The sequence below is a fragment of the Chiloscyllium plagiosum genome, chromosome 37 (genome assembly GCF_004010195.1).
Source record: "Chiloscyllium plagiosum isolate BGI_BamShark_2017 chromosome 37, ASM401019v2, whole genome shotgun sequence".
Taxonomy (NCBI): domain Eukaryota; kingdom Metazoa; phylum Chordata; class Chondrichthyes; order Orectolobiformes; family Hemiscylliidae; genus Chiloscyllium; species Chiloscyllium plagiosum.
This window is the reverse complement of record NC_057746.1, coordinates 33192074-33203470: the sequence shown is the minus strand read 5'-3', so window position 1 is coordinate 33203470 and position 11397 is coordinate 33192074. Positions and strand designations below refer to the sequence as shown.

At 48.0% G+C, this 11397-nt stretch overlaps 1 gene segment (V, D, J or C); it reads left to right on the top strand.

Moving 5' to 3' along the window:
• Positions 1-206: 206 nt before the first annotated feature.
• Positions 207-11397, top strand: part of LOC122541490 — a 16425-nt gene continuing 5234 nt past the window's right edge. Inside the window, 5 exon segments of the C gene segment in view lie at positions 207-365; positions 2254-2631; positions 5040-5357; positions 7924-8244; positions 9550-9868. Of these exon segments, the coding sequence occupies positions 329-365; positions 2254-2631; positions 5040-5357; positions 7924-8244; positions 9550-9868 (1373 nt within the window).

Below are 11397 nucleotides of genomic sequence, written 5' to 3'. Positions count from 1 at the left end.
ACGCAACAACGCACTTGTTCCAAACCCCAGGAAATGAAAATAATTCAATGACCAGCTAGGGCTTAAGAGGAAAGTTTCCATGTTCAGTACGAGATACCGTTGGAGTTATTTACGCCAGACTTCATGAGTGAACGATTAACCTGCACAATAGCCTGTTGCAATAAGTGGATCAGGCTGGGGAGGGGTACACGGCAGGTCAATATTCAGCAGTTGCCTCTCTCTTACTTTCAGTCGAGCAACCAAATGCCTCTCTGTCACCTCGAACAGCTTAAGCTCCAAGGTTAATTGTAATTGCCATTTGCGAAGATTCTGCCACAGAGCTTAGAGAATGTGGTCGCTTCTGCTCTTATTCGCTGCCCATGCAGGTAGGCTGCCAACTGTGGGTGTCGTCGGCCTCTTTGACTTTTCTCCTCCCTTCCCTTCGCCCTTCCCCCTCCTCTTTGGCCCTCTTGAAGGCACGTGAGACTTAAGGGGACGATGGGTCAAATTCGATCTTCTCACCACAGGTTGGCGTGGGTCTGGATGGCGATGGGAGACAGACAGGAACGTGACCCTATCTGTCATCCCCTGGTTTTGTCTCTACATCCTCACTAACCAACCCCCAACCAACAAACATAATGGGGCTCACTGAATGGGGAGCAGAGACAGTGTGGGGGGAGGGGGAGGAGGAGCTCCAGCACGATATTAGCTCCCCCTACACTGCTTCCGGATGTGGCTCGGGGTTAGAATCTCATTTCTGACCCTCGCTCAAGCTCAGAGTCAGTAGTTGGTGCCTGGACGATTGGGGCATTTGTCGTACTGTCAGCTTTCGAGAGAGAATTGGACAATTAACCAAAGAGAAAATAAAATTGCAGTAGTTTGGGGGTAAGCTGGGGGGAATGGGCCAAGCTACATTCCTGTCGCGGAAGGCCCACATGGAAAAACTGGGCCGAGTAACCACCGGAACCATTCTGCAATTCCATTCCATATCTTCATCTTGTTCACCAGAACCAGACACAGCAGAGTCTCAGTCCACAGTGGACTGAAGCCCATACTCTACAGAAAACTCTCCCGAATACACTTCAGGAAGCTTTCTGCTGGCATTATACCAGTCTCTATATTCGGATACTTCAAGTGCATTATTCCCTCTGCTTATTCTAGTCCTATCATTTTCTTGCAAATTTGTCCCTCTAGACCTTTCCCAATTCCCCCCAGAAAGCAGGATGAGGGCAGAGCCCAGGGAGCTGGGGAAAAAGGAACAAATTGGAGTTCAAAAGGAATAATCTGTGGGACACCCCCCAGTGCGAAGGTACCAGTGCGTGCAGCAGTGGGAAGACTGTGCAGAGAGCAAATGCAGGAGGGAGGATTTTGGGTTCATTGGCTGTTGGGGTCAGCTCAGGCCTGACAGTTCACTCCTGAGAGAAGCAGCATCGATCTCCTTGTAGGGTCAGCTTGCTTCGCAGGTAGGGCTTAAACAAACACCACAGTGATGGGCAGATCAGGAGGTAATGTCAGAGGTGAAATGTACACAGAGATTTGGTAGAGGTAAAACTAAAGGAGTATCTTTACCTTTACCTCCATCATGTACAAGATGGAGGTCACAGTGAAAGGGAGTGGAATACACCAGACTCAGTTTGCTGCACATGAATAGTGTGTGATAAACAAGATCCCCAGGTTACAGGGACAGTTAGACCCATTGAAATCTGATGGTGGGACAACAATGGAGACCTGAATCAGAGAGAGGCAGGACTGGGAGTTAAAGATTCCTGGGTATAAGGAGTTCAGGAAAAATGGGACAGGATGAAAGCAGAAAGGAAGGTAAGTCTGGACATGACAGTGTTGGATAGAGGGTTATCCCAGAGACATCAAGGACAGAATCTGTTTAGTTAGAGCTCGGAGACAATAACTGCATCGTAACATTACGTGGTGTATTCTACAGGGGACCGACAATGGGAAAGGTATAGAGAAATCTGCAAGGAAATGACAGATGAAATGCAATTATCCAAATGTAGACAGCATAAAGGAGAGAGGACCATGGGTTCCTAAGATATGTTCAGGAGAAGTTTCTACAGGGTATGGCTCAGTCCAGAAGCCCATTGCTATCAAGTTCTTGGATAAGACCTGATGGTTGTGAAACACACGGTGTATAAATACAACACCTTCTGTAACTCAATGCATTAAAACAAACCATTCAGCTTTCACACTCTTGCAAATGACTTTAAATCTGATTGACAGAGAGCTGACTCATGAGTGTGGGTTTTTTTTGCCTTGCAGGTCCTTTGGCAGCTGATGACACTCTCTATATTTCGCCCATATCTCTGAGTCGTTGGGAAAATGAAACAGTGACGTTGAATTGTTTCACCACCAGGACTGTGGATAATTATTACCTCATCTGGGGATCCGCCAAGCCGGGGGATCTCATGATCTCGTGGATTCTTTACTGGACGCCAGGATCGAGCATTGCTCTTTACCCGTCCGTGGTAAGCGATCGCTTCATTGGCTCCAAAGACTGGACCAGCCAGAAGTTCTCACTGACAATAAAAGGCCTCCAACAGGAGGACTCAGCCAGATATTACTGTGGCAGCTCCAACACTTACTTCCCATTCAGCACAGACTGGAGCGGATGTGGAGTCACGCTCACTGTAAAAGCCGGTAGGTCAGTTTTTGACCTGGTCTCTCTATACACCTTGCTGTCTAACAAAACCTCAGTATATAATCCACTGGGGCAGTGTCAAATTGGGAGTGGAAAGTGGTATTGCCTGGTCAAGGGTGCCAGCCTTCAAACCTTGTCTATCCCATCGCTGCAGCCTGGTCCTTTAGGCTCCTTCCTACCTGTGGACAGGGTTCGCCTGGCCAATATTCAGATTCAGTCATACAGCATGGAAACAGACCCTTCGGTCCAACCAGTCCATGCTGACCATAATCCCAAACTAAACTAGTCCCACCTGCCTGCTCCTGGCCCATATCCCTCCAAACCTTTCCTATTCATGTCCTTATCCAAACACTTTTAAACATTGTTACTGTTCTGCATCCACCACTTCCTCAGGAAGTTCATTCCACACACAAACCACCCTCTGTGTAAAAAAATTTGTCCCTATGTCTTTTTTAAATCTCTCTCCTCTCACCTTAAAAATGCACCCTCTCATCTTGAAATCCCCCATCGTAGGGAAAAGACAACTACCACGAACTCTATCTTCACCTCTCATTACTTTATAAACTTCTATCAGGTCACCTCTCAACCTCCTATGCTCCGGTGAAAGAACTCCCAGCCTATCCAGCCTTTCTTTATAACTCAAGCCCTCCATACCCAGCAACATCCTGGTAAATCTCTTCTGAACCCTGTCCAGCTTAATAACACCCTTCCTATAACTGGACACCCAGAACTGGATACAGTATTCCAGAAGAGGCCTCACCAATGTCCTGTCCAACCTCAACATGACTTCCCAACTCCTATACTCAAAGGACTGAGCAATGAGAACAAGTACCTTTTTAATGCCAAGCTGATCTCAGAGTTGATCACATAGGCCTCTGACTGAGTACACTTTATTTTCCTGTTTGGCTGCAAAACAGACCCAGGGCCAGGGAATACCGAATTGGCTCTGCATTGAATTGGCTCTGCACCTGTACAAAGACAACCCTTCCCCCTGCTGTCCTGAATGTCTGTACCCAGTGACGTTTCAGAATACCTTTCAGAGGGTGAATCAGCCTAACTTTGTGTGAACACCCCTCAGGAAGTGCACTTTAAACTTTCAACCTACCTACATTAGCTGCAGAGCAGTTCCCAAATCAGCCCCTTACTGCAGTGGTATGTTAGCTCGTGACCTGACCGATAGACAAACACTTTGGCTGATTTGATTTTGACCTTAGCTCTACATTCCTGCATAATCCCTGATAATCTTTATCTCCTCTGCCTTAAAGATACTTAAACATTTTGTATCAAATCCTTTCCTCTCTCGGTTTTAAATGGGCGCCCCCGTATTGTTAACTCTGACCCCGAGTTCTACATTCTCTCACAAGAGGATACGTCCTGTCCACACCCACCCTGGTCAAGGCCCCTCAAGATCTTGTATGTTGCAATTTAGTCACTTCTGGCTCTCCTGGACTCCTGGGGATACAGGCTGACACGGTGATGGTGGTGGTGGTGGGGGTGGGTGGTGTTCTGACCGGTGAGAACACCCAGGAGGGGTTTAGTGAAATGTCAACTCCTGGTCCTATTTAAACGGGCCTGATATTCCAATCTGACCTGGCCATTTTCACCAACCCACCATTAAACAGTTTTTAGGGTAGATCACTGGGCAATGCTCAGGACTGGAACTATGAGCTAATCCCCTGCCTTCTGATTATCCGGGAACATTGAGCCACTGCGTCAATGAGAAACACAGGACATGGGAGTGGGAGCAGGCTATTCGAACTCATTGAGCCTGCTACACTTGCCAGTACGAACATGGCCCATCCAGCTGTCATCTGAACCTCAAATCCCTTTCCCTACACCCCTGCACCCCCCCCCCAATCACTGACACGCTGATCTATCTTACAGTCACTCAGCCTCAAATCTATTCAAGGACCCAGCCTCTGCTACTCTCTGGGGAAGAGAGCTCCACAGAGTCAGCACCAGCCAAGAGAGGAAATTCTCCTCAAGTGTCTCCCAGGTTCTGGTTTACCCCAGCCCTACTCCTCCGGATAGGCACCTCTCCCAGTTCACCTCCAACTCTTCAATAAGATCGCCGCTCATTCTTCTAACTCCAACGTTACAGACCTCGTCTGTCCCATCCTTTCCTCATTGTCTAACTTCCTTGTCCCAGGAATGAATGGAGTGTGCCCACTCTGAATCAGTATCTCTCACTGTTACATCCTTCCAGCTGTGCCCGGGTGACAGCACTCCCAATCCCAGGAGGTCTCCTGTGCCATACCAAGCTGCACTTTGGTTCCCTAGGCCACCAGGCTAATGCCTTACCACCTTTGAACATGGCAGAGGTGTCCGAGCCTGGCACAGTGAATCTGGTGATATCAGTATCAGGCCGGTGTTGAGTCGCTAAGTAACAGATTCATTTCCATTTCAGCTCCCTCAGCATCTCCTCCATTGGTTTATTTCCAAAACCCACACCCTGAGGATATCTTTCTCCAAAAGAACATCTCGCTGCTCTGCGTGGGAGAAAACTTTTATCCAGATGACCTCTCCTTCTCCTGGCGTGTCGATGGGGACCAGGTTCACAGGGGAATCTCGCAGTCTGCTTCACTGTTAGGAGACAACGGCACTTACACTGCCATCAGTAAGCTGGTGATCGATACATCCCAGTGGGTCAAAGGATCGATTATCAGCTGCCAAGTATCCCATGGGGCACTGCCTTCACCCATCACCAAGCACATAAGTAATGCTGGTAGGTCCCTCGCTTTTTACTGATTCTAGCAAATGTATTTCTCTCCAGATGCACCGACTCACTCCAATTTCACTGACTTCAAGCAGCCCATTCCAAACAGCACCAGTGCCCACACTTCACTATTACCCACTCTCTCCCCAATCCAATTTCCCACATCCCTCATCCCACACCTGGGTATCAGGTCAATGCAAACATTGACTCAGCCTGTCAAGAGCCAGTGTGTCAGGACAAAGCAGCCCACTCGATTGGCACCACCTTCCCATCCACTCCCTCCACCATCAATGCCAAACCCACGAACACTGTGGGTGGCACGGTGGCACAGTGGTTAGCACTGCTGCCTCACAGTGCCAGAGACCCAGGTTCAATTCCCACCTCAGGCAACTGTCTGTGTGGAGTTTGCACATTCTCCCCGTGTCTGCGTGGGTTTCCTCCGGGTGCTCCGGTTTCCTCCCACAGTCCAAAATGTGTGGGTGAGGTGAATTGACCATGCTAAATTGCCTGTAGTGTTAGGTGAAGGGTAAATGTAGGGGAATGGGTCTGGGTGGGTTGCTCTTCGGAGGGTGGGTGCAGACTTGTTGGGCCAAAGGGCCTGTTTCCACGCTGTAAGTAATCTAATCTAATCTCGAAGGACGAGGGCAGCAAATCCATGGGAACAGCGTTCCCTGCATGTTTCCATCCGAGCCAGTCAAACATTGGAGCAGGAAAAAGCTCCAAAAAGCCCTTCGAACTGCCGTGCCATTTTATATGATCATGGCTGGTCATCCCACTCAATACCCTGTTCCTGCTAGCTTGGATGTTGCCAGGGTTGGAGGATTTGTGCTATCGGCAGAGGTTGAATAGGCTGATCCTGTTTTCCCTGGAGCAAGGAGGCTGAAGGGTGACTTCATAAAGGTTTATCAAATCATGAAGGGTGTGGATAGATAAATAGACAAAGTCTTCTCCCTGGGTTGGGGGAGTCCAGAACTAGAGGGCATAGTTTTAGGGTGAGAGGGGAAAGATATAAAAGAAACTTAAGGGGCAACCTTTCTACACAGAGGGTGGTGCGTGTATGGAATGAGTTATGAGAGGCAGTGGGTGGAAGCTGGTACAATTATAGCATTTAAAAGGCACCTGGATGGGTATATGAATACAAAGGGTTTGGAGGGATATGAGCCGGGTGCTGGCAGGTTGGATTACATTGGGTTGGAATATCTGGTCGGCATGGATGGGTTGGACCAATGCTGCACACCTCCATGACTCTCTGACTCTTTAATCTCTTTAGCCACAAACCTTCTTGAGAACATTCAGTCTTTTTTACCTCACCTGCTTTCGGAGGCAAAGAATTCCACAGCCTCCCCAGTCTCTGGGTGGAGACATTTCTCCGAACTTCAGCCCGGAATGGTTTGCCTCATAGTTTTAAAGTGTGACCAGCATTTAAAAGGCATCTGGATGGGTATATGAATACAAAGGGTTTGGAGGGATATGAGCCGGGTGCTGGCAGGTTGGACTACATTGGGTTGGAATATCTGGTCGGCATGGATGGGTTGGACAAATGCTGCACATCTCCATGACTCTCTGACTCTTTAATCTCTTTAGCCACAAACCTTCTTGAGAACATTCAGTCTTTTTTACCTCACCTGCTTTCGGAGGCAAAGAATTCCACAGCCTCCCCAGTCTCTGGGTGGAGACATTTCTCCGAACTTCAGCCCGGAATGGTTTGCCTCATAGTTTTAAAGTGTGACCCATTGGTCCAGACCCCTGGACATTAGGAACATCCTTCTGCATTTACCCTGTCTAGTCCTGGTGGAATTTTATAACTTTCAACGAGATAACTCCTCAGCCTTCTGAACTCCAGTGAAATAAAGTCCTAACAGATCCAGTCTCCCTTCATACAGTGGTCCTGGAATCAGACTTGGAAGTATATTGCCATTCCTTCAGTGTCACTGGGTCAAAATCAGGAAACTCCCTTCCAAACAGCACTGTGTGTCGTCATATCCCAAGGACCGCGACAAATTTGAGAAGGCAGCTCATTACCCCCTCCACCTTCTCAGGACAATAAATGCCACCCTTACCAGCAATGGTTGTATCTCATGAATGCATTCAAAAACTACTTTCCTCGCAAAGAGGGCAATCCAGGGAAAGGGAACGGATCTCAGGTACTGGAGTAATTCCCGGAACAACTTGACACTGTCATGGGAAAATAATCAAATGGATACCCTTAAAAGACAGCACCTAAATGGTTAAAACTGAGATGTTAAGGTGGTGAATCATTTAAACTGTCAACAATACTTTTTAATCCACCTGTCCAGGAATATTATGACATAGCCCTGGAGCAGTTGGGACTTGGACTTGGGTGCCCTGGCTCAGAGGTAGGAACATTACTATGGCATGACCGAGACCGTGCAATGTCAGAGGATCAGGTGATACCAGGTAGCCCATTGCTGCTGGCCCTGTGGTAATGGTAACCTCATGTTGCTAGGCGCCACTGGATTTCAGTGTGAGTCTCCTAGGCTGGCCTTTCTTACCAGAATGCCTTGTTGATTTGCCACTTTACTCTGAGACTGACTCGCTTGTGATTGTTCTACAGAGCGGTACCCCATGGAGCCGATGCTGTATCTCCTGTCACCAACCTTACAGGAGCTCATCACAAAGCAGACGGCAACCCTGGTCTGCCTAGCAACCGGCTTCTACCCAGCGGAGATCTCTTTCCGCTGGTTCATCAACAGCAATCCGGTGGTCGACAACATCAAGAGCTACCCGCCCGTTCTCAATATAAACGGCACCTACTCCTCCCAGAGTGAGCTGACCACATCCGAGCAGATGTGGAATCAGGGCGCACTTTTCTCGTGTGAGATTCAGCATGTCTCAGTTCCAGACAGCATCATCCAAACCATCAATAAAACCCGGGGTAAGGCAGCTCTGTTTGGTGATTTTTCTATTCACCCCCTCACTGGTCCATTGCAAACCAACCATATGTTCATCCTCAATTAGGCCATTCAATCAATACTTCTCCAACTCGATTCCTGAATACACCTGCAGCGACCTCAAATCGGGTGGGGGATGGAAGGATAACAGGTGATCAGTGCATAGAAACACAGGGAGAGGAGAATAGACATAGATATCAAAGAAATGGACAACAGGGGGTCACGGTGGCTCAGTGGTTACCACTGCACCAGGGACCCTGGGTTCCATTCCAGCCTCAGGCGACTGTCTGTGTGGAGTTTGCCCATTCTCCCCATGTCTGTATGGGTTCCTCCGGGTGCTCCACTTTCCTCCCACGGTCCAAAGATGTGCAGGTTAGGTGGATTGGCCATGATAAATTGCCCAGTGTTTAGGGTTAGGTGCATTAGTCAGGGGTAAATATAGGGTAGGGGGAATGGATCTGGGTGGGTTACTCTTTGGAGGGGTGGTGTGGACTGGTTGGGATGAAGGGCCTATTTCCACACTGTAGGGATTCTATGATAAGGCCATAAATATACAAGTATCCGGATAATGGAAAACAGGCATTAAATGTACAGGTATCTGGATAAAGTAGAAAAGGCGGTAAACGTACAGGTATCAGGATAATGGAGAACAGGTGGTAAATGCATAAGTATCGGGGGTGTTGGTGAAGAACAGATAATAAATTTACAGATATCAGGATAGAACTTGGAGTAAATGTAAAGGTATCAAGGTAACAGAGAACAGGTGGTCGGCACACAGGTATCAGAGACATGGTGTGTGAGCAAGTTCAAGTTACCAAATATATAAACCAAGAGCTGTTTTAGATCGTGTGAAATTACTGTTAGTTCAACTGATTTGGTTCTAACAATCAGATTGAATTGCATCTCAGACAATTGAGAAAAATTACCTATATTTGTACATTGACCACCAGTTAAAAACTCCTCTCATATTCAGGCATTACCTGCCTGTGACATGATCCCTCGCATAGTCAGGCACTGATCTGCTTTCATTCTCAGGCACTGACCGCCTGTTACATGTTCCACTAGATATTTGTACACTCACGTCCTGTAACTGTTGGGTATGTGACAGGCAGCCAGAGCGATCCTGTTCTGTCCACTCAATGAGGGAAACATGTCTCTGGCTGATTGTACTTTTGTGAACACAACCAGGTCCCGTGGGTCAGTAAAAATGCTCAGGTAGAGTTAATGGCTGTGGTGACCTTGAGGGAAAATGTCTGTTGATTGAAATATTTTATCTCTGCCTGTAACAGAATTTATTTTCCTCCAACCGACGGTAACTCCCATCAAGGTTCAGACCAGTGACTCCCGGCGGCCACATACTGTGACGTTGGCGTGTTTTATATCAGGGTTCTACCCCGCTGGAATCTACGTGAACTGGAGAACGGAGAGGGGTTTGCAAGTTCCGGGCAGTGTGACCAACTTCCCAGTAGTGAGGGATGTGAGTGGCACCTACAGTACAGTCAGTCAGATGACCATTGCCTTGGTGGATGTGGACCGCACTCAGACGTACATGTGTGAGGTCAGACATGAGTCTCTCACCAGCCCGTTAAAGAAACGGTTCCAGATAAGGTAAATGCCCCAACGTGATGGGACATGCAAACTGTGTCAAGCTGGGGGTATGGTCAGTATTTCACACCTCGATGGGTAGGGGGATCAGCGGTGCCCCATCAGAAGGGTAATGGTAACCTCTACCTCACTACCCCATAATGGTAACCTCCACCTCGCTACCCCATAATGGTAACCTCTAACTCACTACCCCATAATGGTAACCTCCACCTTGCTACCCCATAATGGTAATCTCTACCTCACTACCCCATAATGGTAACCTCTAACTCACTACCCCATAATGGTAACCTCTACCTCACTACCCCGTAATGGTAACCTCTACCTCACTACCCCATAATGGTAAACTCTACCTCGCTACCCCATAATGGTAACCTCTACCTCACTACCCCATAATGGTAACCTCTACCTCATAACCTCATAATGGTAACCTCTAACTCACTACCCCATAATGGTAACCTCTAACTCACTACCCCATAATGGTAACCTCTTGTGTCAAGCGGGGGTATGGTCAGTATTTCACACCTCGATGGGTAGGGGGATCAGCGGTGCCCCATCAGAAGGGTAATGGTAACCTCTAACTCACTACCCCATAATGGTAACCTCCACCTTGCTACCCCATAATGGTAACCTCTACCTCACTAACCCGTAATGGTAACCTTTACCTCACTACCCCATAATGGTAACCTCTACCTCATTACCCCATAATGGTAACCTCTACCTCATAACCTCCACCTCACTAACCCATAATGGTAACCTCAATGTCACTACCCCATAATGGTAACCTCTACCTCACTAACCCATAATGGTAACCTCCACCTCACTAACCCATAATGGTAACCTCAACGTCACTACCCCATAATGGTAACCTCTACCTCACTACCCCGTAATGGTAACCTCTACCTCACTACCCCGTAATGGTAACCTCTACCTCACTACCCCATAATGGTAACCATCCACCTCATTACCCCATAATGGTAACATCCACATAGCTACCTATAATGGTAACCTCTACCTCGTTACCCCATAATGGTTACCTCGACCTCACTACCCCATAACGGTAACCTGTACTTCACTACCCCATAATGGTAACCTCCACCTCGCTACCCCCTAATGGTAACCTCCAACTCGCTACCCCCTAATGGTAACCTCTACCTCGCTACCCCATAATGGTAACCTCTACCTCACTACCCCATAATGGTAACCATCCACCTCATTACCCCATAATGGTAAACTCCACCTTGCTACCCCATAATGGTAACCTCCACCTCGCTAACCCATAATGGTAACCTCCACCTCACTACCCCCTAATGGTAACCTCTACCTCGCTACCCCATAATGGTAACCTCTACCTCACTACCCCATAATGGTAAACTCCACCTTGCTACCCATAATGGTAACCTCCACCTCGCTAACCCATAATGGTAACCTCCACCTCACTACCCCATAATGGTAACCTCCACCTCATTACCCCATAATGGTAACCTCCACCTTGCTACCCCTTACAAATACCACCCCGTCACCCTCACTACCCC